The sequence below is a fragment of the Cnephaeus nilssonii genome (genome assembly GCF_951640355.1).
Source record: "Cnephaeus nilssonii genome assembly, chromosome: 9".
NCBI classification, from domain to species: Eukaryota; Metazoa; Chordata; class Mammalia; order Chiroptera; family Vespertilionidae; genus Cnephaeus; species Cnephaeus nilssonii.
In genome coordinates this window covers 56,518,578-56,546,466 of record NC_137080.1, presented here as the reverse complement: position 1 = coordinate 56,546,466, position 27,889 = coordinate 56,518,578, and the positions used below count along the sequence as shown (strand labels likewise).

Here is a 27,889-nt window from a genome sequence, read left to right as displayed (position 1 = left end):
ATCATTCTGGCCCCTTTAAATCATGTCTGTCTCTTTAAATGGTACACCTGGTTCTGTATTATGTCTGCTTCTTTAAATCACATGTACTTTAAAATCCCTTTCCTATACTCCATGCTCTGATCTGCTTGAACATTTTTTCAGCATTTAAAAATTTAGGCTGGATTTAATATTTCTGTTACAGAAAACCGGAGAAGAACCAAGCAATACTTAGAGAGATGGAGTTACATTTATTACGCGCGGGTCCAGAGGAAAACGTCTCTCAAATTCTGGGCCCCAACATGGAGGAACTTTCCCTATTTATATGTTTTTACCTTCTTTGTCTCCCAAATATGGGGTGTTTCCGGCCCCCTTTGCAAGTTCTTAAAGAGCCCCTATGTGCTGGGGCCTTGAGAACTCAACCAAAGGCCTGGCCTGGTGCCAGCACTGATAATTTCGTCTGGGGAAGGTATAATGGCCTCTCTGAAGTGGGAGTAGTCTTATTTTCCTTACTATTTAAGGAAGCAAGCATCTACAGAAGCTAAATAGCAGGGTTAAAATTTCAAACAGCAGTTTTTATATAAGATGGATGCTTCATTTCTAGTGGCCATTCAAAATCACCCATAGGCACCTCCCTCTCTTCAGTCTTCTCTGCAGTTTTTTTTGGTCTGTTTTCTTCACCAAGAGCCTTGTAGCAGAGCGGAGGTGAGGCAGATGTATAAGGAATTGAGCACTAGAACATGTTGATTTTCCCCCCGTTTACTCACAGGTATTTTGCAGTTTCGGAATTCTCTTCCTCCAGGTACGTGTGCAGAACTTTCATAGTCGGGAAGCTGTTTCTTATTTTCAGTTTGGGAGACTGATCATGATGTAGCTGCCATTGTTTTTGCTACTTCGAAATGTGTAGAGAGCATTTTTTGACTCCAGGTGATGTACCAGAGGATGGAGAAAGAGAGGATGCAAATTTTTCAGTTCAAAACAATGGCAAGATGAAGGGGAAACCTGGGCTCTAGTGGACTGTTGCCAAGAATGTGGAAACATGAGGGAAGAAAGCCTTTAATCAGGCTCCAACTTCTCTCTTTGATTCTCAAACCTGACTAGCCATAGTTTGGGTGTTTTTTATTGTTTTGGTTTTTTTTTTGGGGGGGGGGGGGCCGGGGAGGGAGACACAAACAAATGGGTTACAAAACTGATAAAAAGTATCATCTCCAGGTGAAACTCTCCAAGCCCCCAACATTATAAAAATGAACATACTAATCAACTATAAGGCAAAATTAAATAAACTCCCATATCCAGAGGAAGTTTAATTAAAATGGTTTTTTAAAAGACCCTAATACTAAATAGTAAGTTATGTTCAGGACACCATCACTGAGTTAAAAAAGGAACAACAGAGTTAAGGGAAAAAATCCAGTGACTGACTGAGCTAGCTCTACTGTAATTAAACACAATTTCCTTTCCATTTCACACACCTCTAAAAGTAAAGACAAAGCCACAATCCACTTGCCACTAGAAACAACTCTGGAATGTGTGACCTGAACCACTGACATTTAGCAGACAACGACAAATCTGGGGATGTTTAATTCTATTATGACCCAAGGTATTTTATTTCCTCACCATGCTATCCACCCACCCTGAACAAATCTGACTCCAAAGATAGAGCACTGATAAAATGTGATACACCAATTACATTAATTTTTTAAGTGGCCACACCTTACCTGTGGTATTTACAAAGTGCTTTCAGAGAGAAGGGTAGTTATTATTCTACTTCTATAGATGTGAAAACCCAGGTTAAATCATAAAGAGCCAAAGATGACACTAAAAGTCCTTGCCTTGAATTCTTTAACCATATGGCAAAGACAGATCAAATGTAAGAAAGTTCTAAATCACAGCTATAACATGCTAAGCATTTCCTTGGACCAGAGCACGAAGTGGGGAGGCAGAGCTGAAGCCATGGGCCTGATGAAGCCATGGGTCAAGGTCAGGCTCCAGGGTGAGTAATGTTCATGAAAGGAGACACAAGCCACTTGCTGCTGACAATTGCTGACATTGACGATGTACATGGGACACCACATTTAGAGAAATACGAAAAGCCAAGCTGCCTGCCAGTTCGGAGAGTAGGAAGCCCTAATTCATCACAAGAGATCCACCATTACGGACTTAGTGCTGAAAGGGGCCCCCGGGTGGCAGGCTAAAGTGACTGCAAAACTACCAGGGCAGTGGGGAAGTTGTGGGGAGCACTGAGGAGGAGAAAAGAGAACTTACATTAGGTGAGCTTGCAAACCAAAATTCTAAAGCACACGAAGAAAACGAAGCCTAAATCAGACAGCCACAAAATTACCACTAGAAGATTAAGACAAAATTAAAATAACACAACACACAAAAAAGACTTAAAAGCAAATATGTTTCATACTCTCAAAGATTTTTAAAATTTGGTATCTTGGAAATAAAAAAAAATATATATCCATTAAACTAAAACTCAATAATGGGGATAAGTACCAGAAAGAGTGCTTACAAAATCTAGTGCTGAAGAATTTATCCTGAATATATATATATATATGAAACAATCTTTAAGAGACAAGGAGAATAGATTGAAAGACTCTAATATATGCCTAATAGGAGGGCAAAAAAAGAAAATGTGGGGATAATTGAGATTTAATATATAATGGTTAACAATTTTTCAGAACTAATTAAAGATGAGTCCTCAGATGATCTAGTCTCAGAGAATAATTTTTTTTTTAATCCACACCTACACATCACTGAAAAACTATATAGTACATCAAGCACAAAGATAAAATTTTATAGACTAGTCAGAGAAAAGAGATAGATTATCTTCAAGGAAACAGCAAATAATCTTACAATAGCTGTCTTATCAACAAAAATAGATGACAAAAGGCAATGTGTGATAAACCTTCAAACTGTGAAGGGGTACAGAATTCTATACTTAGCTTACAAGACTATGAACAAAATGAAGACATTTTAGATAGAAAGACCAAGAGTCTACCATTCACAGACCATCAGTGAAAAGAATACTAAAGGATATGAGATTCAGGAAAACAAACAAACAAACAAACAAAACCAAAAAAGCACATAAACTGATATGCATTTGAGTACTGGACATTAAAATATATTTAAAATTAATAACTAACATTTGTTTTTAAGTGAAACAAACAAAAGTAGTACAGAATAATGGGGAAGAAGGGGGTGAGGGGAAGGAATGTGCTTAATAGACAGTTAAAATATGATAAGATTCTTGCTTGTTTTAAAAAGGTGAAGATACTGAAAAATTTTATTTTTACTAGGGAGCTTTATACTTTATATAATTAAAAAATGTAAGAGTAACCGCTAAAAAAAGAAAACTGTATGCTACTGCTTCCAAGCCAGAAAATACATTGATAAAAAAAGATGAAAAATTATCAAGAGAACAGAGGACAAGAAATAGAAAAAAAGAAGAAAAGATAGTAAGGTAATCAAAACACATATACTCCCCTCCACATGCATATAAAGAGATAGTAGCCCAGCCAGTGTGGCTCAGTGTTTGAGCATCAACACAGGAATCAAGAGGTCACGGTTTAATTCTTGGTCAGGGCGCATGCCCGGGTTTTGGGCTCGATCCCCAGGAGGAGACGTGCAGTACGCAGCAGATGGATGATGTTTCTCTCTCACTGATGTTTCTAGCTCTATCTCCCTCACCTTTACTCTCTCTCTTAAAAAAAAAAAATCACTAAAAAAAATAAAGAGATGGTAGACCTAAGTCCAGCTACACTAGAAATCACAATAATGTAAGCAGAGTTAACTTACCTATTTAAAATACAATCATGTGTTCTGTTTGCAGGGCTCTAATTTCTGCTAAAAACATTAGTATATTTGGGGGTGGTATTGATGCTGAAAAGCAGCTGACAGTTCAAATGGGCAATGTCTCAAATGTTGATTGCCTTTACAAATGATTTTCAAGCTGAAGTTAAATGAGACAAAACAACAACAATAATTTATGATCAGCAGGAAGAGAGTCAGAAACATTGGGACTATGGATAAATGTTATTATTTATAAAGAACGACTCTCAGCTTTAAAGAGACAAGAGAAGGCACTGGCACCTAAGTATCACTCGGCCAATTCTTTACTCCAATTTAGTCTGTGTTCTGTTACTAGATCTTTGAACAATGCACCAGATAACCTCTCGATCGCCACGGATTGATCAAACCTCCTTACTCTACTGAAAGCTAACTGCAGACGCTGACTGCATGAAGCCCTGTTTGAAGCTACAGAAATAATTCCCTGCTGCCACAGCATAATCCTTCCTTTGCAACCTCTGCAGCCATCACTTCCAACTTCCAGATTGAAAGAAGCAACGCGCTAACCTGTAAGGGGTTGCTAACCTTACACTGGATGCCAGCCTTTTTTCCCCAGGCTCACTTAACCCATAAGCTCTCACACTACTGTGAGCCCTTCGACTACTAAAACGTAGCATTAGTGGATTTCTGAGCTGGAGGAATGAGAAACCTGGGATCTAGGCAGGTGACTAGTACCCAGTCACACTGGTTGCAGGTGCCATAGCAGCCCAGACCGGAAACCAGACCCGCTTCCCACCTTGATATCACATATCAGGTCCATGAGAGAGGAACAAGAGGACAGTAAATTGGCTTCTGGTTCCTCATAATTCCTTTGGCCCAGTTCCCCAACACCTTTTCTGTTCTAAATCTTCTCACTTTGCTGCAGGGATGAATCCTTACTAGAGATTCTCAGTGGAAGCTTAGAATAATTCCACCTTCCAACCCATCATTCCCTTCCAGGCTGGCACCCTTCCCAGGCTGCTGTTTGCCCCTCTGGGCATAAAAGTTCCTGCCAACAGCACAGTAGCTTCCTTCACGGGAGAAGCGAGTCCAGCCATCTCAGTCCTGATGGCATGTTGTTTCTAAAAGCAGACACATCTTCAGCCTCCTTTTCAAGGAAGCAGGACCCGCCACCAGGAAGCCGCGCCACTGGACACAGCCATGCTCAGTGTGTGGGAAACAACCAAGTCTTCTTGTTAATAGCTCCAGTTAGAAAACTTTCCCAGAATAACCACATCTACAAATAAAATTAATGCAAATGCAAAACCACTGGAAAATTCCCAAGCCACAGATGTTTCAATGAGGACCAGGACCCCGAGTCAGAAACACAGGGTGGGACCCGAAGAGGAAGAAGCTGAGGGAGAGCAGAGAAATGGAGAGCATTCTGTCCAAAGACCATTCCCGGGTTCTGCCTCTTGTCTGACACAGCTCACCTGACACTGACTTCTCTCTGTCTGCCCCCACAGGAAGGAGTGACGTGGGATTCTCGGGCAGGAGAGCCCAGGGTCAGACAGCCCTGTAATCCCGTCATTCGTGACCCTTTTTTGTGGCTGTTAGCAAGGTCAAGGATGTAAACGCCATTCTCTTGGAGAGCAAAAACAAACAAACGAACAAACAAACAAAAACACACACAAAAAAAACCCTCTAGGTAATGGGGTTTTATCTATGCTTTTCAACAGTTAAACACTTTCAAGATGTTCAAAAGAAATCAGGACTTAGTCTCTTTAAGAAATACAGTTACAGTCTTCAGCCTGGGTGAATAAATTAGGAACAGCTGGGAACAAAGTGACTCTGTGTGGTTCTACTTTAAAAGGAACTTTATAATTTAACCCAAGCCCCCTCATTGAACAGATAAAGAAATGGGGACCCCTCGAGGTTACTTGGCTAGAGCAGGGTCACGCGGCGTCCAGTTGGGGGCAGATTTAAGACCAGACCCTGAGTGTCCTCTGTCGAGGGGAGTGGCTGGCTAAGGAAGGAGAGAGGTTGTGGGGGCTGCACATCCCTGAGGGGGAGGAACCTGAGACGGGGAGACACTGGAGGCCAGGTGTCCACACCACATGGCAGGAAGACAACTCAGAGGTAACTGACACCCGGGCTCCACCAAGCACCTGAGTGTGAAAGGGAGCGAACACAGCAGAAGAAAACAGCACCAGAAAAAGTACGAACTTTGAGGTGGCTCAGTTCACTTCACAGTCAGGTATGTGGTAAGTGCAGGTGCATAAGGAAAAGTGAAGAAAAGAGAAAAATAACTGAGCTATTTGAATTAGTAACTAGGTGTCTGTCATAATTAAAAAAAAAAACACAACGTTTTTTTTACATTTTACAGTAAAGAAAGTGGGAATATATTCTATTATCATATACGTGTTTCTGACCTTGGTTCTTGAAAACCTTTATCAGAAACACTTTGGATGTTAGCCATAATGCAGATTCCGGGCGCTCCTGCAGAGTCACTGACGCAGAATCTCTCAGAAACCCGAATCTTAAACAGGCTTCCCATGGACACTGACATTTAGTAACCAGCACATGCCTATTCCTGTTGCTGATGAATTAGACAAACCTATCTGCCCTCCAGCCCTTCCCACTCCCATCTCAGAGTTAAAAGATCCCGAGGTGCAGGGCAGTGAGTGCCCTCAAATCACAGAGGCTGCTCAGCTCTGGCAGGCCTTGCCGCCAGGCCTTCTCTCCCCACCAGGCTTGTAGGACTGAAAGGGGATAGAGCAGTGATGGGCAAACTCACTAGTCAACAGAGCCAAATATCAACAGTACAACGATTGAAATTTCTTTTGAAAGACAAATTTTTTAAACTTAAACTCTTCTAACGCCACTTCTTCAAAATAGACTCGCCCAGGCCGTGGTATTTTGTGGAAGAGCCATATGTGGCTCGCGAGCCGCAGTTTGCCGACCACGGCCCTAACAAGTGCAGCTCTTCAGAGTGAAGGTCAGGGAAGGCTTGGGAACCAAGTCTGTGGTAGACAGAGATTTCAGAGGGGCAGGGCGTGTAGCGGGGAATCTGGGTAGCATGATCAGCCTCTTGATCGATGTGATGTGGCGGCGACATGAGCTGGCTCTGTGCTTGGCCCCGTCCTCCACATTTTCTCAAGAAGATGGCAAAACAGCAGAGACCAGTACGAAGGGGGAAGAGGAAGGGAGAATCCAGACTACAGAGCTGTGGTAAACTAAGGATACCTGCTTATTTCCCCAAACCACAGAACACCTCACAGGGCAAAAAGGAATGAAGGCGGCAACATCCTTTCACACCCAAATTGCTGAGGCAGTTCTCAGAAATCTCTTTTGAGGAGAGAGACTGAAAATAGAGCAGTAATCACTACCTGTGAAACTTGGATTTCCTCAATATTCTGAGTAGCATTCAAGTCCTGGATTATCTCTGCCCCCTGAGGACAAAGGCATTAGCAGGAAGGAGACTGACATACCTCGGGGACCAAGGGTGTCAACAACCCGCCTCTCAGTTCTCTGGAACTAGCACTTAGATCTCCAGGAGAGCTGAGTGAAGTTCTAGCAGGCGCTTGCCCATCTCCTGCAGGCCTACCTGCCTCCTGATTACACCCGCAGCAACCCGTGGACACCTGGAATGGCTCACAGCCTCCCTCCCCATCCACTGTCACCTAACAACAGGACTTTTACTAGGTGTACCGGTTAATAATGGCGGGTTTTGTAATCGAAGAAAACACGATAATTTCAAGAGAAACATTGAAAGTGCTTTATTCAAAGTAATGTCCATCGCTAGCTACACATTTCCCCATCTTTCAGGTAATTTGTGGATACCGTCCCAATAGAACTTTTCTTGTTTTGAGGCAAACCATTCAGAGATCCAATTTTCCACTTCTTTGTATGTTTTGAAGTGCTGCTCAGAAAGTGCGTGTGCCAACAATCGGAACAAGTGGTAATCTGAAGGAGCAAGGTCTGGTGAATACAGCGGATGGGTTAATACTTCCCAGGCAACATCTTTTAACGTGTCTTTAACTGGTTTTGAAGTGTGTGATGGTGCGTCATCATGAAGCAAAATTACTTTGCTGTGTCTTCTGGAAAATTCTGGTCATTTCACGATCAAAGCATGGTTCAAATTGATTATTTGTTGTCAGTAGCAATAGTATTAACGGTTTCACCTGATTTTAGAAGCTCATAATACACCACACTTTACTGATCCGACCAAACGCAGAGCATTGTCTTCTTTCCAAAGCGATTTGGCCTTGCAGTCAGTGTTGATGGTTGACTTGAATCAACCCATGATTTTGTGCGTTTGGGATTCTCAAAATAAATCCACTTTTCATTGCCAGTCTCAATTCGATGCAAAAAAGACTTTCTTTTGTGCCGTTGAAGCAACATTTTACTGATGACTTTTCGGTTTTCCATTTGTCTTTCGTTCAGTCGATGTGGCACCCATTTTCCTTCCTTTAAAATCTTTCCCATTGCTTGTAAACGATCGGAAATTGTTTGCTGAGCAATGTTTAATCTTTCTGCAAGTTGTTTTTGAGTTTGACATGTATCTTCCTCCAATAATACTTGTAATTGTTGGTCTTCAAACTTTTTCAGTTGAACTGGATGTTCCTTGTCTTTCACATTGAAATCATCACTTTTAAAGCATTTAAACCAGTGTTCACAAGTATCTTGAGATGGAGTATGTTCACCATAAGCTTCCCGAAGTATTCAGCAGCACTTTTCTTCAAAATAAAGTAATGAATTAAAACTTCCCGCAAATGCTTTTTGGCACGAAATTCGACATTTTTAAGTGTAAAAATATCTATGATGTTAACGCCTTCAGCAAATTTGACATATAACGTTTTGAAGCTTGTTGTCAATACAACAAAATAGCATACATATCAAATTGCATATATATCAACATATGTGTAACTCCATCTATTGAAAAAAATCCGCATTATTAACCAGTACAACTAGCACATAGTGCCTTTGACAGCCTCGGCGGAGTATGACTGTCTTCATGCAAGATGAAACAGAGGAAAGAACAGAATACTGCCAGTAACTGAGTTCCAGCATCTCCAACAAGAGCAATTTTATACTAAAACATATTTGTGTCTGTGTGTATAGATACATGAGCATACATAAAAAACACTAACAAGAATTACTCTATTTTATTCCCAGTAATTTTTAATTTTCTTTACACTTTTCTGTATTTTCCCATTTGTTATCATGTGACTGTCTTCTTATAATCATTTTATAAAATGTTACTTTAAAATATAATTATGACACTCTGGCCAGAGTTGCTAAGTGGTTAGAGTGTTGTCCCAAACACGGAAGGGTCACAGTTTTGATTCTCGGTCAAGGGCTTGTACCTGGGTTGTGGGTTAACCCACTCCCCAGTCGGGGCACATGTGGGGAGGCGACCAATCGATGTGTCTCTTTCATATCAATGTTTATCTCTCCCTCTCCCTTTCTTTCTAGAATCAATGAAAACATATTCTTGGATGAGGATTAAAAAAAAAAAGATAATTACATCTATAATTCACCTAGAGATGAGCATGGCATATAATAAAGCCATTTATGTAGTGCGATGTCTAAAAGTAGAATAGAAAAAAAATGGTGTACAGATAGAAACTTCACTTTCTCTTCTCTGTAGCCCCGTTGTTGCTACTGATCTATAAAGGCCTCCACTTACCAATTTCTTGGATCCCCCTGTAGATTACATTTTTTTAAAAAGTTCTTAAGCTTAAACTATAACTTCTAACATATAAACAATCAAAGCTTTTCCCTGAGATACCAACAAATGGCCAAATGATAAAACCAAATTTTCATGTGTTACTTCCTCCCTCTTTTTGATATAGGTAATAATAAGTAGTAAAAAAAAAGTAGCTGAATAGGGGAATTATTTGCAAAATTATTCATTTCTGAACAATTGAGAAGCTGAATATGTGTTTTTTTACAGTTAAAATCAAACTGCATACAAGTAAAATAATTAAGAATTTTTTTTCTCTGGAATGAGTCCCTTATTCAAGATAGTTCATCTGCTTCACCCTTCTTCACTGAACAGTGTATGATTTCAAATCCATCTAGAGCTGAAGAAATATCCCTGAGCAACTCCATTATGGTAAAAAATAAGCTCTATAAATCTTTGCTTCTTCCTTTCTACATATTTTCACCATATTATTCAACCACACAGCATATGCATAAGCCTGCACTCTGATGAAGCTCAGAATCTATGATGCTGGAGAACGTCACCACGCTGCTCCCAGGGCTGAAGGCTGTGGTTCTCTAAAGGGTGATGTTAGTAAAAGAGACACTTGCTGCCTAATGGTAAAGAGAGTACGTACAAGACCCAGGACTGTTAAATGGGGCCCCTCGGTGTTTTCTTTAACGTAACTGTCATGAGGTGGAATAAATAAGGAGACCCAGGTTTGAAACACCACCCTGTGTTTGGATAGTAAGGCAGAGTCCTGGGAAACAGTATTAACTACATTCTACGTGAACTTGCCTATATCACTTACTTTCCTCACCTTCAAAATAGGGGTTGTTGGGAGGATTTAAAAAATATACAATGTCTGTGAAAACATTTTAACTTATTATGGAATGCAGTCATCTACCTGTGGGAAAGAAGCAGCTTCAGTTCTGGGGCTCTGCGCTCTGGAGACAATCCCATCCACACAATCTGGATGGCCGGGAGCGGCTGGATGGAGCGAGCATTAATGAGAGAAGGTCAGGAAGTGGACAAGAATGGTTTCCTCAGCTCAGGGCCCAAGGCTGTGGAACACTCCTTATCCCTCAGCTGAATATAAGTTTCCAAGGAAGATTCCTCTTGGGAATTCTCAGTGGAAGTCAAGTCATAAGTTAGGAGAGAGACAGAGTTTAGCCAGAGGACTCATCTATTAATGGGACCCTCTGGCATGTTACTACCTAGCTACACTGTGTTTAGAGTGGCTGAGACCCAACTGCAATAGAACTGGAAGCAGGTGCAGACTGGGAAAGCAATGCTCAACCAGGGCCTGCTGGGCATCTCCTGTGACTCACTGTGTACTAAGAAATGGCAAAGGCAAATCTCGTTCCTGTTGTACCATCTCACCGAGGTGGCCCTGACCAGAAGAGAGCTGTCTAGTCACCAAAAATAAAAAAATAAAAAATGACATCCTCTTGATAATCACCAATTAAACGTGCAGCGTTACTTCTGTTGGAGATAAGCAAGACTGCCGGGAAGAATGGAGGTGAGTACTCTGCCTTATCATCCAAATCTTTCGCTATCAGACAGAATAGTGTCTCCCCATCTGTGTTCTCAGAGCATTAATTCCATTAAATGCCCCTAGAAAAAGTCTTTGTAGTATCAAATACAACTGGGAAATAATATTAACTATATTCTTTAACTAGCAAGGGTCACAATGCTCCTTACACACATATGAAAGGCACTGAAAAGACCTGCAAGTAAAAATAAAAAAATCTTAGTTTAACTAAAGTTATTTTAAATGGCAACAGTACCTGGTGATTAAGTACAGGGGATTCTAGGGCCAGGCTTTGTACCTTATGCTCCTCTATTTACTAGTTGTGAGAGCATGGGCAAGTTAATCTCTCTGGCTCAGTTTCTGCACAAGTGAAATGGGAATAATAGTATACCTTCCTCATGGTATTTTTTCATGACAATGAGCTAATCATTGAGAACAGTGCCAGGATAACAGAAAGCACTAAATAAACATTAGCCTTTAAATTTGCATTATTAACACATAATTATTAAGTACTATTTTCTATAATTACTATGTATCCTAAGGCAGCAGTCGCCAACCTTTCTGACCTCATGGACCATCAGTGGTCCACGGACCACCGGTTGGCGACCGCTGTCCTAAGGAACCTGTGTCCCATGGAATAAGGAAATGCTAATAAGAAGAATAATATCCTTCATACCTGAAGAGAAGTCAGCATTCTGTGTAGCACAAAAAGCATAGCATAGGAATCAGTTAGTCTCCAATATCAACTTACCCTTCTGGGGTCTATTTCCTTATCTATAAAAGTAAGGTAATTAGACTAGTTGGTCTTTCCTGCTACAGTAATAGTCTAGGATTCCAAGGAAAAGGCCTAGTAATTAAAACTCGCAGCCCTGCCCAATCCTGGATCCACCCCGGTTGCTCTTAAGGCTCCACGCCATTCAGATTTAAAGCTGCTATTACCGGGTAAGAAGCGGGTTTGCCATCCAGCAGAATGGATATGGAAATGGCCTTCTGCCACCTCAGCCCGGAGTTCTGAAGCACTCAGTGCGGAATCAAACTGGCAGCAGTCATGAGGGCCACAGCCTGCAACCTGCCCCGTTCCCGAACCTTCAATCCCGCTGCCTGGGTTTCTGGCACCAAAGCTCGGGCATCATCCCTTTTCCTTACTGTGGTCTCCAGTCCTGTGTACTAGTCACTCTGCTTATGTTGATTCCTGCCAGCTCTTCCCAAAGGCGGAACTCTTCCTCCAGCCGTTCTCATCTGCACAAAGCCCCAGGCTGGAATTTCAGTGCAGATACCCACTGTGCTCAACCTTGCCCACATCTCTCCAATCCGAACTTACCTGTGGAGTCCACCCTGTCTCAACAGGAAAGGCTCTGCTTCTGCCCCGGAGTGTGTATGGCTTACACTAGCCCCGTCTTCTGGACATCTCTAGAATGTCAAGTGGCCATGCCAATTTGCACTCTATTTGTGTATCCTCCCACCATAGCCAGTCAGCCCATAGGCTTTCTCCGTCCAAGCACTGTTCTATGTTCTGTTGACACAATATTGAACAAGAGCAGACATTCTCCCTCTTTTCAGTTAACACACATTTCAGAAGAGGAAAAAGGACAAATAAATGAACAAGATAAGGTTATAGAATATGCTGATGGGGAGAGAGGGATTCAATGAGGAGTGTCAGGCTAGGCCTCTTAGGGGAGGGGGCACCTGAGCTGAGACTGAAAGAAGGAAGGTCCAGATCTGAAATCTGGTCCAGAACACTTCCTGGTGGCAAAGAAAACCTCCAGTACACAGACTCTACGGCCAGAACCAGCTTGTGCCGGGAGCAGGAAATAAGGCCAGTGTGGCTGGAACAGAGTGAGAGGGAGCGAGCAGGACATGAGGCCAAAGGGCGAGGCAGGGACACATGCTGTGGGCTTTGTTGGCCAGGTTCAGATGTTTGGATTTTATTCTCATTGCAATAAAAAGTCATGGAAGAGGTTTAACAGACTGTGACACGCTAAGTCCATCCTTCCTGGGGCTGCAACAACAACTCTAGTATGTGCCTAGCAATACATCAGTGATTCTCCACCAAGTCCTACAGTCTCTCCGCTCATACTCACAGCAGGCATGTTTAGGTATGTAACCCAGTGCAAGTCCAAATTATGACAAATCCACCCAAAGGTATCCCTGTTGGCTTGAGAGAAATGTTATGCTGTAATTTAAGAAGTTACAATTTCATATATGTTAATAGCTCTAATTAATAAGATAAACCTCTCCATTTGGGATTTGGCAGTGATAAGGCTCAAGTGGGAGTGCCACTTGAATCCTCAGAAATGGAAAATCACATTTTTACAAAAAAAGCAAAAGAAAAAAGCAGGCTTGCTCACAGTAACTGACTCGGCCTGGAATACAAGAGAACTGGAAATGTAAAGATGGTATCTTTGACAAATGTCATTCTATTATTCTACAGCTGTTGCCAGTACAGCACTCTAAAGAAGTGCATTAAAGTAGCTCCCAATTGAAAAAGTAAATCCCAAGTACAGGCAGAATGAGCAGCCCCGGTCCTTGCTCTGATAGTACATGATTAAGGGGGTGTTACAAAGATGAAGAAGCAGGGCCTCTCTTTCTAATCCTGACAGACATCCTCCCCTTTTCACTAATCCTCTATTTTGGAGTGAAGGCCCGCATAGGGAAGTCGATTCCTGGTATAGCCATAATAGGAATGCGTCTTCCAGGGCCAGAAGCAGGGGAAAATCTCCTTAGCAGACATTGTTCAGGAATTTGTGACAAGTTTCTCTGTACCTTTGAAATCGGGCAAGTGTTTGTGCTCCTGACAATAATATCCAGCAAACGGACTGAGACCAGAGGAAGTACAATCACTAATGGAGAGGGTCATTCAGTAATTAACATGCTGACAGCTCTACAAGCTCCCGTGATTGGAGGTGAGAGGAGAGACACTAATGCCACCAAGAGCAGGGCAGGCTTTCCTGCCCCTGTGTTGACATGAGCCCGAGATGAGATCCTCAAAGGCAGCAAGGCCGCCTGCCTCGTCTCAGGAGAAGAAATAGACGGAGCCTCCTCTCAAATCCCCCACACCCGGTTTAGATTCCTCTTTCACCTTTCATCTCTAAGACTTGCATTGAGGCTACTTTGTAATATAATTATTCTCAATTTATATCACACACAGATGATGGCTCCATCTTCCCCAATATTCTGTGTAAAGTCCTTGAAGTCAGAGTCATCTCTCTGGCTCCCCACTCACCCATCATATAAAAATTTCACACCGTACATGAGGGAACGAATAAAAAATAATTGTCTTCCAGCCTCACTCCCCAAAGGTAACCATTGTTAAGTTTCTTAACCTCCCTTCAAAAAAGTTTGTGGGCATATATAAACTTTTGTGTTAGCTAGTGTTCAATCCCAAGAGCAAAACTTAGAAGAAAGAAAGATTGATAGAATTTTAAACCATTTCTGGTTCAGGGCAGCATACAAATAAATAATTATAAATTACTACAGAATAAGGGATGATGTGGATATTCCAAGATAGACACAACTGGCCTCCATCTACCACTGACACACCCTCCACCTCCCAAGACTTGGGCGAGTACTGCATTCAGGTGGTAGATGCAGTTACCTGGCATCTGCCAGGGGACTCCAGCTCTGTCTCTAACATGCTGTGTGGTCCCTGGCCAGCTCAATCCATCTCTCTGGGTCTCAGTTTCTTCTCCTACAAAATAAGGTGTTTTCTAAGGTCCCTTGAGTCCAGTATTAAAGTTGATAATTGAGTAATAAATGATAAATACAAACAGGTACACCATGGCCAAAGTCTGAAATTTGTATCAGGAAGAAAATCACAGAGATAATCAACATAATAAATTACCAGGAGAATATGGATGCAAATTAGATTGCAGCAATTATGTTTTTTTAATCAATTTTTTGAGCTATAATTCATAGAAGAATTCATGTCTTGTTTTAACACAGAGGTGCACCAAGCAATATACACTGATCCTGAAGTTATCTTAGGATACACCCACAACCCTTCAGAAGCAGAACTGGCACACATTGACTCATTTCTCACCGTGGCATGTGGCCTTCTCACCAGGCTCAGAAGGTTTGTGAATATTTTTCCATTGTCAGGACTCATTGATACGTTCAATTACACTCAGTAGCTATTGGGTCACAACTTCAGTGACAAATATCTTCATTCTCATTTGCCACCTCAGTGACAATTAGCTGCTTACCAGGGAGGGAGTCTTCTTGCTGGTTGGTCCATATTTGCTGTCCTGTTTGTCCTTTACCTCGAGCATAGACAGATACCCAGGAGAGTGGGAAAGTGATGATGGTGGGACCAGGGAGAGAGGGAACAGGTGCTGAGAGTGAGTAGGACACTATCACTGTTAAGCATCCACTTGGCAGTTTGACTGCAACCTGAAGATCCTTGTTCTAGGGCAGTGGTTCTCAACCTTTCTAATGCCGCGACCCTTTAATACAGTTCCTCATGTTGTGGTGACCCCCAACCATAAAGTTATTTTCGTTGCTACTTCATAACTGTAATTTTGCTACTGTTATGAATCGTAATGTAAATATCTGTATTTTCCGATGGTCTTAGGCTCTACAGCAGCGGTTCTCAACCTGTGGGTCATGACCCACAGGTTGAGAACTGCTAGCAGGGTCACCTAAGACCATCGGAAAACACAGATATTTACATTACGATTCATAACTGTAGCAAAATTACAGTTATGAAGTAGCAACAAAAATAACTTTATGGTTGGGGGTCACCACAACATGAGGAACTGTATTAAAGGGTCGCGGCATTAGAAAGGTTGAGAACCACTGTTCTAGGGCAAATCTGGGAAAAAGGAAGTGGCATTCACAAGTGTCTCTGTCAAATGTTCTTGCCTTTTCTCTCAGAGGCAGGAAAGATTAAGGGAACAAACCCTGGAGTTAGAGAGATATGGATTCCATCACTACTGAACAACTGCCTAGAGAATTCCGAGCCTCCAATTTTTTCATTTGTTTAAAAAGAGACAGACAAGGCAGTACATGCATTATGCTTATTATTAGTACGATGTGAAAATCTGGGTTTCTGTGGACTACCTCCTGTGAAAGACAGGCTCCTTAGAAAGCAATTACAAGTAAAACTGCGAAATCACACCCTGGTAGAAACAATTCCTTACCTGAAAGGAATTCATACAGCGCAGGGACGGAGGCAGCGTGGCGTTATTCCTTGATAATATCAACAGCAGCTCCAAGCAGGTTGCAGAGGGCAGCGTCAGAGAGTGGACGCTGATGTCACTTTCCCAGGAGCTGACAAGCCTGAAAGACATTGGTATGTGCAATGTCATAATTGCATCTGGTCATAATTATTTCAAAAATCTAATGGAGAAGAAGAAAACTTCCAGTTGTGGGAGGAAAAACAATGTACAAAAAATAGAAATAAAAGTTATGCTATAAATTCACAGATTAAATGTCCAAGACATTTTACAGGATTTGGGGTATAAAACAGATGGCTTAGGCATTTTTTTCAGGTCATTTTATACTCAAAGAGCCAAGAAATGCAGTCTCACTTGTGAGGGACCAACCTGGGGTTGGGAAGAACAATAGCTAACACACTGAATGCTTCCTATGTTCTATGCTCTGAGCTGCATGTGCATCTTGGTCAACCCTCAGATACGTGTGAAATGGACCTATTGTTATCCCCATTCCACACGTGTGGCAATTGTTTCTGAGCTGGATATGCCCTTCGGATCCTCCAGTTCAGTGATTTTCAGACTTTTAAAAAGTGATCGAATCCTAGTAACAGCCCTCATTCATAACCCAAAGCAAAGCAAAGCGGGTGTTAGCAGGGCAGGGACGGCAGGAGGCCCTCCTCATCTTCCAGAGTGGCCTGTGAAGCAGCTCTATTTGAAAATCCTCATTTGAGAGACGCAGACTGAGGGCTAGGAAAGCAGAGACTTGTCTGAGATGAGGTGGATGTTTAGGAAATTATACGGGTCTGATCCTAGTTTCCTGACTTCCCATCTGGTGCTTAAAGAAAAGGGGAGAATCAGGAAATCGTTATGAGAAAGTGTAATAAGAGTAGCATGAGTCTTATGCTATCACTCTTCTATTTACAGTACTTGAGTATTTCCTGCCTTTGCCCCCACCAAAGTGTCTCTTACCATTGTCCTGATTTTCAAAGAGAAGTGTGTGTGTGTGTGTGTGTGTGTGTGTGTGTGTGTGTGTGTGTTTATCTTTCTATAAACTTCTCTCTTAACGGTGACTTTTAATCAAGCCAGTGGTGAATTCTGAAACTTCAGGGAGCCGCAGTGGTTGAGAACATAATAGAGTTGAACACTTTGCATGACAGGTCATAGCAGATCACTTAGGTGTGTGCATTAGGTTACTCATCACGCTGCTACATTTCTGATGTGGGGTGCGGAGTCAACTCCTCTCTGAAGCAATCGCCTTCTAATGCGACTGGAAGAGGACACTGTCTGCTTTCCTAAAAATTGGTCTGTTTCAGCAAACGTATACTTTTTGTGTCTTTTCAGTGTTTTAAAAATTATTTTATACTGATTGGTTCTGTTATTCTTTCTGCTTTTACTAATTATGTAACCCTCTTGACATTTTTCCGGAATGGAAATAAAAAATCTTGCCACCTTTGGTAAAAGTCACATGTAGTACCAGTGCAGTGGCTCCGAGCTCATTCTCCTGGCACCTTCCTTATGCCCTCCACAAACCAGTTACTTTCCATTCTCTGGCCTGCACTAGGCTACACACCTGTGTTTGGTCACAGTTTTCTGAGCCTGGAAGGCCTGTTTCCCTTAAAAGAATTAACTACTTGCTAAACACCATACTTGTATCCATTACAACACTTATCACCACCCTACTTGTGTTCCTGTCTGGGCTGTGTCTACATCCCTGACTCATTTGAGATCAGACATGAGCAACTGTAACCTGTAGATTACTCTAACTTGGCAGTCTTATGTGGAAATAAAAATTAGATTAGTGTTGTTTTTCCTCAAACACACCCAGGCTTTAACCTGTACTGGCTAAAAGAAATAGCCAATTTTTCACTTATTTTTGTATGTCCAATAAGCAATTTAAGTTTTCAGAATTCAAACATTTTACCCCAGCACCTACAACAGGGCTCATTAAAGCTATTTTCATTCTTATTTTCTAAAAAGTGCCCTGAAAAGGTTTTTGCTTTTTTCTGAATTGGAACTCTTGCAGCCAAGGTCACCTGACACTGCCCTGGATTGTGAATGTCCCTTGTGAACTCACAGGTGAACCCTCAAAACCTAACAGGGCCAGTCATGCTGCATCTTCAGTAGGGGTGTTCGGGGAACACTGCAGCCTGCACAGGGCTGGCTGGAGCTCACAAGTAAGGATCCTACCAGACCACAGACCATCTTTGAGACAGTAGCACTTTTTCATCATATTTTTACTCCTCTTTTGGCAGTATCTTCACTAATAAAAGAGTATGTGCAAATTGATCGTACCTTCGCTACACCCACCAGCCAATCAGGAGTGAGTATGCAAATCAACCCAACAAGGATGGTGGGCTGATTTGCATAAGCAGGCTCAGAGCTGCTCTGGGCAGTGTAGGAAGGCAGAAAGGCGGCTCCAGGCCATAGCGAAAAGGCAAAGATGGCTCCAGCTGGAGCAAAGACAGTGCCAGCAGCCAGGGGAAGGAAGGCCCATTCTTGCACGAATCTTCATGCATCGGGCCTCTAGTTATATTTATAAGAGAAAAGGGCAATAGTGAATTATACAAATAGATATTTTTATAACAGTCTTATTTTTATGGCTGAAACATGTTCTCCAGAATGTATGTTTAAATTTTATAAGTCTTAGGTTTCTTCTGAATATTGTTTACCCTCTGGCTAACATGTTCAGATAATGGGCCAGACACTTTACTTATAGCCATTGTCTCTAAACCCACAGTAGCCCTGAATGGCAGGCAGTATTCATCCCACTTTAAAGATGAGGAAATCAAAGGTCAGAGAGGCTAAGCGATTGTCCAAAATCACACAATTAGTAGGTGATGGAACCAGTATTCACTCAACTCAGCCCACTCTAAAGCTGTGCTCTGTCCACTGTACCACACTGATCGCTGAGGACTCTCTATAAATCCTCATCCTCTCCAAGCAAAGCACAGGTAACAGAATCTGCCATTTCCTCGGTATGTTAACTCCTCAGCTTAAAAAGTATTTTTAATACTTAAGAGTTTTTTTGCATCTCTGTAAGAAGTAGTTTTATCCTTCTTAAGCAGCTACTTTATGATACTGTATATATTCTAAAAATTGAATTAGAAAAGTAGTAAAGATGGACATAGGAAAATACCCATCTGTCATGGTAAGCAAAATAGTTATATGATGAGAAAAACAGGTTAGAAGGCAATACAATAAACATAAATGGTTATTTCTATTAGAGGGAGATAATAACCTGATTTTTATATTTTCTTCCTTATGCTTTCTTATTTTCCAAGTATTATTTTTACAATCAGTAACAAGTTCATGTTATGATGTAGATGTGATTTTTGGCATGGAGAGAGGAATGTTTACATGCTGCTTAAAGGTGTCAATGGGCTGCTAAATGGCTATGGTGTGATCTATCAAAAAGGACACTCAAATAGAAATTAAAACACATCAGCACTGCCTTGCCACTCACCATCAAGTGATCTTTGACAAGCTTTCTTGGACAGGCCTATCTGCCTCATAAGATCCCCAAGTTCATATACAACCTACCAATGTATCAAACCACCAAAATTTAGACAAAAGGACATTAATCACACTACCAATAAACCATAGTTACAAAGAAAAGACAAATTACTTAAACATGTTAATTATTCATGTTGCTATGTAATCACAAACTTTAGCTAGGCATGTAAATTCAACATTGACATTTTAAATTGAAGCCTTAAAGTATTCTGCAATTTAATAATTCTCATCCCTATTGAAGCTCAAAAAGCTGAAGAATGTTGTTCTGATCACATAGTTAGTGAGGGATGGAAAAGAAACTCAAGCATGATCTCCATCTAAGTCTCATTCTGTTTTTATCATACTACACACAAGGCAAAAGTGTACAAGATATTTTTGAACTAGTTCTATCCAATAAAATTCAAAGAATAAGAGCAAACAATGGGGTAAATTTGAAATATCTTAGAACACCCCATTTTTTAAATCATTTGAACCTCATTATTTTTGAAATTAGACAACCCAGCTGGACTCAATGTAGCTGAAATTCCCAATATTCATCCTTTTTCCCACAGCATATTTTTCAGAGCCCTAGGACTTATATTTTTAATGTTAAAATTTATAAATTTATAATATTAATCATATAAAATATTATTTTAATCACATGAAACATCCATATATGTGGACATGAAAAATAAAAACTGCTGTTTTGGAAAGGTAGAGCTATGGGAAACCTGTTCCCAAAATTTCAGCTAATGTTTTCATATTTAAAAAAATTTACTGGTAGTTAGAAAAAAACAAAGAAAAGAGAGCAAAAAGGAAAGAGGGAGAAATGGTCTGTCGTACTGAAAAATCGGTTTATCATAAAACAGTTACAAACTCATTATGTGGCACTTAGGGCACGTACTGATTAAGCCAGAGGTGATATTTGAGACCATCCATCCAAGTCTCAAATCAGTACAAATTCCATTAATGATAAAAACAGAGGATTATAACAATCCAGCATTTGGATTATTTCTGGTATTTCCTGCAAAGGTATCATTATTAGACCTAAGTCAGTAATCTTCCACTATAAGATCAATATGAGAAGTATTTTATAAGAAACAACAAACTAAACATCAATTGAAACCTATTTCTGTGACTTTAAAGTACTGAGAAAGGAAAAGCTTTCCTGGGAGACCAGGGCTGTCAGCCAGGTGACCTTAGTCCAAGAGACCAAAATGCAAGTGGAGGACACACCATCCTTCTTCCTAAACTTCTGCCTTGACAAAATCCCCTAGAGAAGCAACTACGACCTATTTATTTTGAAAGAGGCAACAAGAAGGGGAAAAAATTCAGTTCTATCACTTCTAACAAAAGTGGTGAAATAATAAATCAACCACCAATCAATATCAAGAAAGGACTTGAGAAAATGGAAAAGTGATACAGTCTTCTAGGAAACACAGAGGTTGTTTAATATAATAGGTGAAAATAACAAATAGACATGATATAATAATACCACCAAAATTAAAATATTTCAAATGAGTCCAAATAATTGTATAGAGAAGAGAAAATAATATTGTAGGGAAGAGCTAGCTGATTTGGACTCTTCAGTCCTAGAAAGACCTAAGAAAGCAAATAACCTATTAATGATGTTAAAATATAACACGGTTCATACCTGTGGATTTTTAAAATTCAATTTCAAAGCTATCACAATGATAAGCCCATCAATTTATGCTCTCCTCTTCCCGAAAGCAGCCTGAGGTGAATTCTGAAAATGGTTTGCTATTCACTTGACCCAGAAAACCCCACAAAATCATGCAATCAAGAGGTTCAAATCATTCTGTTCACTTTAAGAACACTTGTGAAACTGCCCAGGCCATGTCACTTTACAGAAGCAATGTGTGCCATTCTGTCCTTACAATAGTGGAGTTGGGAGGTATGCCCAGGCCAAACAGTGGGGCTGGACACAGAGTTGGTGGCCCAAAAAGGCTACTGAATTTTTGCTGCATATGTTTGAAAATGCAGAGAGCAATGCTGAACTTAAGGGTTTAGATGTAGATTCTCTGGTCCTTGAGCACATCCAGGTGAACAAAGCTCCGAAAATGCTGCACAGAACTTAGAGAGCTTGTGGGCAGACTACCTGGTACTTAAGCTCTCCCTGCCACACTGAGATGATCCTCACTGAAAAAGAACAGATTATTCCTAAACCAGAAGAGAGGCTGCACAGAAGAAAAATATATCTCAGAAGAAATTAAAAAACAAAACAAAAACTTAATGGCCCAGAAGTAAATTCAGCATAAAATCTATATATATAAAAGCCTAATATGCAAAGTGTCCCCTTGGGAGTTCTACCGACCAGGAGTTCTATCCTTTGCTATGACGTGCGCTGACCACCAGGGGGGCAGCACGGAATGAAGGGAGGTCCCAGCCGGCAGCCAGCAGCTGCTAGGGACCCTACCCGTGCACAAATTTCATGCACTGGGCCTCTAGTAAATAATAATAAAAGTAAAACAATGTACTTAAAAAAAAACCACAAAAACCTTCAAAAATCACAGGCCAAAGGTAGAACCTCTATGATAGAACTCCAATATATTTATAAAAGGAGGACAAACAACAAAAATTTGTGTTTGGTTTTTTTTTTAAGAAAGCCCACGGATAGACAATAGTTCAGGAAAGGCATGGGGAGGGGAAAAGAGTGTGGTAGAGGGGATCAATGGGGGCCAAAAGAGAAAGAGGACATCTGTAATACTTTCAATAATAAAGATAAATTTTTTTAAAAAGGCTTTCAAGTAATGGTTTTAAACCATTTGAAGGTCATTGGTCTCTATGACAATATGATTAAAATTATGGACTCCCTCTCTACAGAAGCATTCATTTATACAAAGAACATTTTGCACATAATTTTGAGTGCTTCTAGACCACCCATCGCTCAAGAGCACTCATGACCTTATTTTTGACTGGCTTCTTTCACTTAGCATGTTTTCAGGGTAAGAACCATTGCTTTTAGGTTAAATATAATCTCTAATCTATAATTTTTGATAAAATATTAAAACAATTTCATTTTATGCTTATTATATATCATAATATTTGTGTTAGCATATTAATAAGTGTAACCATATAGGTAAAGTTTTCAAGGAATTTTTAAAGAGAAAGCCCCCTGGCTCAGATTTTTACCACATTCCATGACCAGAGGAAATCAATCAAAAAGGAGGCTGAGAAATGTATTTCTAATCTTTTAATCACTTTCCTGAGCCACTGGACATCAACTTATGAGGGCTGAGATGTAATAAATTAGATTCACTCTAATAATATTCTTATAAGTAAGTCTCACACTGAGCATCACTAGACTCCCTATCCCATCAGAGGGGTCAACTCAGCCAGCACTTTCATTAATCAGCACTACCCCCTCTACCCCAGTTTAAGTCCTCTATCAATATGGATATAAAAGTGTTTATGATGCATAAAGTACAAAGCAAGGGTTTGAGACTTTTTGTTCTTTATTTCTTAGGCCTGGTTCAATTAATAAGTTTTCTATTTGTTCAGTTCAAATGGATCGTCAGTGACTGTACTGACAGGTACAATGAAACCATGTTTGGTCTACAGAGAAGAGATGATCTATTGGAGCAATACAGTACTTGGCTTCAGAAGGGGGTTAGAGTTAGGTGGTCTGCACCATATCCAACCCTCCCCTTCCCTGCCTTTACCGAACACTGTCATCTCCAGTATTCTTGGCTTCTCTTACACCTCTTCTTAAGTCCACTTTCAGATGGCCTTCTCTTGGAAATCCATACACCCTTCCTTCATAAGAGGGCAGAAGACAGTGGTATAGCTCAATTCAGATGAATTAGGCCTGGCCAATTTTGGTATCTGAGATATTAGCAATGAACTGCATAACTCCAAGTCACAAGTGGCTCTCTGATCCATTAGAAGACAAATCCTAATGACTAAAAATTCTGTCCCTTCATGAGAAGAGATGAGAATACAAATGCCAAGATCGCTAACCTACTCATGTTCTCTATGATTTTAGGAAATGTCCTCATGTTTAAGACTTCAGACCTTTTGTGAAGTCACATGTCAGTGTAACTCTGGTAGAGTGAAAGCCCACTGGCCACACTCATTTCAGGTAAGGTAAGAGAATCAATTTTGAAATTAACTTATATATATTCTTTTTTATTTTTTATTTTTCAGAGAAAGAATGGAAGGGGAAGAGGGAGGAAGAGAGAGAGAGAAGAAAAGAGAAACAGCGATTTGTTGTTCCACTATTTCGTGCATTCATTTGTTGATTTTTGTATGTCTTATATGTGCCCTGATTGGGGAGCAAACCCACAACCTTGGCATATTGTGATGATGCTCTAACCCAGTGGTTGGTAAACTCATTAGTCAACAGAGCCAAATATCAACAGTACAACGATTGAAATTTCTTTTGAGAGCCGAAAACCGACTTCTGCGCATGGACCACGAAGTTTCAATCACACTGTATGTGTGCGCCCGCACATGGTATTTTGTGGAAGAGCCACACTCAAGGGGCCAAAGAGCCGCATGTGACTCGCGAGCCGCAGTTTGCTGACCACTGCTCTAACCAAATGAGCTATCTAGCGTTGTATATAGAAATTTCATTTCTACCAACTTAAATTCAATTCCCTTGTAATAATGTTATTAATGTGTACCTTAATAACAGGCCTGACAGTCTCCTAAACTTTATATCTATCATTTACCCAGGAACTGACCCTAAAAAGATCTGAGTATACTAGTAGACACTGGCAAATATGCTCCAAAGTTTTATTCCAAGATTTTATGGATTAAGAGGCACTCCTTAGAAAAGCATCTTGAGTCAAAGAAGGAAATACCTGACTAAATTTTTCCAAGGCAAAACCAGATATGGTTAAATGAAAGCTTTTGGAACCTAAGAGGTATTTCATTGAAACCTCCAAAGACCATGACTTTTTAAGATTATTAAATACTAGAGGCCCGATGCACGAAGATTTGTGCAAGAATGGACCTTCCTTCCCATGGCAGCCGGCACTGCCTTTGTTCTGGCCGGAGCAGCCTTTTTGTTTCAGCCCGGAGCCGCCTTTCCACCTTCCCATGTTGCCCAGAGGCCCAAAGCAGCTGGGGCAAGGTGGAAGGCCTGCGTCCCGCCACGCCCCTGGCTGCTAGGGGCCTGCATATGCAAATTAACCCTCCATCTTTGTTGGGTTAATTTGCATACTCACTCCTGATTGGCTGGTGGGCGTTGCAAAGGTACGGTCAATTTGCATCTCACTTTTATTAGTGTAGGTGCAGCTTTTCTTTCCTTCCAACCACACCCTTGAAATGAACTATCTTTGCTATCTGGCTTTCACTATTCTACGTTCGTTCATTTTGGAGAGGCTATTGTAAATATTTGGTACCAAGGTATTAAAAAGATACTTAAAATGTGGTAATCATCCCTGTATAGTATATGTGTGTGAACTGGGGCAGGGGCATGTGTTAAACATGGTTTATTCAAGAAATCACTATTCTAGAAAGGTTTTAAAGTTACTTTCAGCAACTAGAGAAAGGCAGCTAAGCATCTGAATTTACCAGTATGAGGAGAACTAGAAAAGCTAACTTGTTCTGCTTTTTTAACAGTAATGTATCATACTGTCAATATAAAAATACTGTCATCCTCTGAACCAATTCATACTATAATAAGAAATTTTCTTTTTAAATGTAATGAGTAAAGTTTGCAATTTTTAGCCTAGGAAATAGGAAGAAAACAAAACAATGTTTCTTGATAATCCAAAATATTTAACTTATAACCAAAGTATGCCTTATTCAATTATTGATATAAACATTAAAAACATAAACTTGCTTTAGTTACTAAAATAAACATGTACATTTTTCAGTGAACGTATCAAAATTGTACTTTTGATACCCAAGTTCATCTTTTATTAACATCCCAAGCATCATCTTCAATTCTGCTTTCTAATTACTTGCAACATTGAGTTTTGTGGGGTTTTTTAATGGTTTTAGGATATATATATTTTTTAATATATTTTATTGATTTTATTACAGAGAGGAAGAGAGAGGGATAGAGAGTTAGAAACATCGATGATAGAGAAACATCGATCAGCTGCCTCTTGCACACCCCCTACTGGGGATGTGCCTGCAACCAAGGTACATGCCCTTGACCGGAATCGAACCTGGGACCTTTCAGTCCGAAGGCTGACGCTCTATCCACTGAGCCAAACCGGTTTTGGCACAACATTGAGTTTTAAAAACTAGCAAAAATAAGTTAAAACTTCAAAGTATGAAATCCCTAAAAATCAAAAGCTAAATGATGACTGTACTAGTAGATCTATTTGACATGAAAAGACAGTCACAATATTTTGACAAATTAAAAAGAAAACATAAAATAAAAAACAACACACACAGCTAAAATTAATTTATGGGCAGTTAAATATTCTAATCAGATTTTTCTGAATACAGGGTGGGGCAAAAGTAGGCTTACAGTTGTGAGTATGAAAAACAGTGTTTATTCTTATATTGTTACTTATTAATTATCACATTATTTTCCACATGAACAACTGTAAACCTATTTTTGCACCATGCTATATATGTACATAAAGAGATATAGTGCCAAAATGTTGATAGCAGCTTTCTTTGAAAACCAAGATTAAAATAATTCAGCTTTATTTTTCCATATTGTTTCAAATGTTTGCATTAATATGACCATTTTGGTGATCATATAAGCATTTTCATTTTGAAAATATATAAAATGAAACCTATCTCTGAATGTTTAATATATGTATTAACATTACATCAAGCAAAATTCATTTTTATGCAAGAAATCAAATCACTTAAGTTCTTGAAATCTTTAATTTACCTGAAACTAATCAGTAGTCTTTTCCCTCAAAAAAGGTACTTGAGATGGTAGATTTAGCATTCCAGATTTTTATTACTGTGAGCATCACTCAAGTTGTTCTAGATATTAAAATTGTGTTGCCTACAACTTGACAAACGTGGTGGTTGCTATTAACAGGATTCTTTACTTAGATAACAAGAGATACAAAATAAGTACTATAGATGACTGACTACTTGAGGCAACTTCAGCAGGTATAATACCTATTATTAAGAGATGATAATGAAACTAGGGAGCCCGCTTCTTCATTTTTATTTTATTTTTTTAAGTTCCTAGAGGAAAGCTTGCATCCAAGGAATGTAAGGCAAAATTATTTCAGGTAAGTTCCATGAACTTGGAACAAGGTAAATGGCCATGTTATCTGCCTTAGCACTTTGCCACAACAAAACCAGGGAATCTGGCTTCTTTGGAAAGTCAGTGCCCAGCATAATATCCAACCTAGGATCCGTTCATATTTTTGGACTGCCCAATAAAACCATAATAGCCAATCTGCCTGGTGCTGTGATCCCATTAGGTCTTGCAGTCTAAGTAGAGCCAGCTTAAGTCTAATCAGACCAAACAGCTGTTCTAACAGTTGGGTTTCTCCAAAATTAAAATATTCTATTCCTGACAGTGCCTAGCAACTCAACTGTTAAAACAGCTGCTCAAGTTGAAGAGTTAAAACTAAGTGTACAGTCTTCCTCCCATTTGCAATAGAAGTTCTTAAACTTCAGTTCACTTTGACATTTCCTGACCTGTTTAAATTTTTATGCTGGTACTGCTTCTATCACTGACCTTCAGCCAATATTTCTGCCATCATCATCTCTTTTGGTGTTTGCCCTTTGTCTCCTTCATACTCTAAACCATAATCACCTGCTGGTGGTTCTGTACTTCCCTCCTTAGAAATATCATCTGTGTGCTTTACACTTTTATTTCTCTCTCTACTTTCTTGGAAGCATTTTTACTTCCTATGAAACACACGTGATAACTCATTATTTTCAATGACTTATGTTAGTACTATTAAGGTTAACTGTTGAAATTAGACTCTTCAAAAAAAGTGCTCTCTGGCTAACAGTTTTCATTTATAAATGTCTTCAACATTCTGCACTCACCAAGATCTCATTCAGATGTGTCCTTTTTTTTTTTCTTACTCTGCAGCACAGAAACTTAGTCATCAACAATCATATTACCAAAAACGATTAGATAGTTTTATCTGTCTATCCATCTCTCTACCCAACCTTTTTATCCATGCATTCATCCATTTACCCACCCACCTTCTCCTCTTAAAATTGTTCCCAACTGGAATGGTCACACCCAAGCTAAAAAGACTCTGATGAGCTCTTAAAGTCTGCAAAAGATCTTGACCCTGATTATGCAACAATTGCTTTCTCCCCTCATCATGTCCTCACTCTCTAAAA

The 27,889-nt window shown here is 40.1% G+C and overlaps 1 protein-coding gene and 1 pseudogene across 4 annotated transcripts in view; one reads left to right on the top strand and one right to left on the bottom strand.

The window, feature by feature from the left end:
- The window catches only part of UBE3D (ubiquitin protein ligase E3D), a 147,197-nt gene that overhangs the window by 47,685 nt on the left and 71,623 nt on the right, over positions 1–27,889 (bottom strand). For 2 of the 3 annotated variants that reach the window (XM_079781509.1, XM_079781510.1), the window contains exon 9: positions 16,124–16,262. In XM_079781509.1, the coding sequence (XP_079637635.1) occupies positions 16,124–16,262 (139 nt within the window). Of the gene's footprint in view, positions 1–14,335; positions 15,410–16,123; positions 16,263–27,889 lie in introns of those variants that run through there. The other variant, XM_079781511.1, reaches the window with a different exon arrangement.
- On the top strand, positions 21,384–21,884 carry LOC307105643 (large ribosomal subunit protein uL22-like; annotated as a pseudogene). The gene has a single exon. The product of its transcript is annotated as a large ribosomal subunit protein uL22-like (transcript).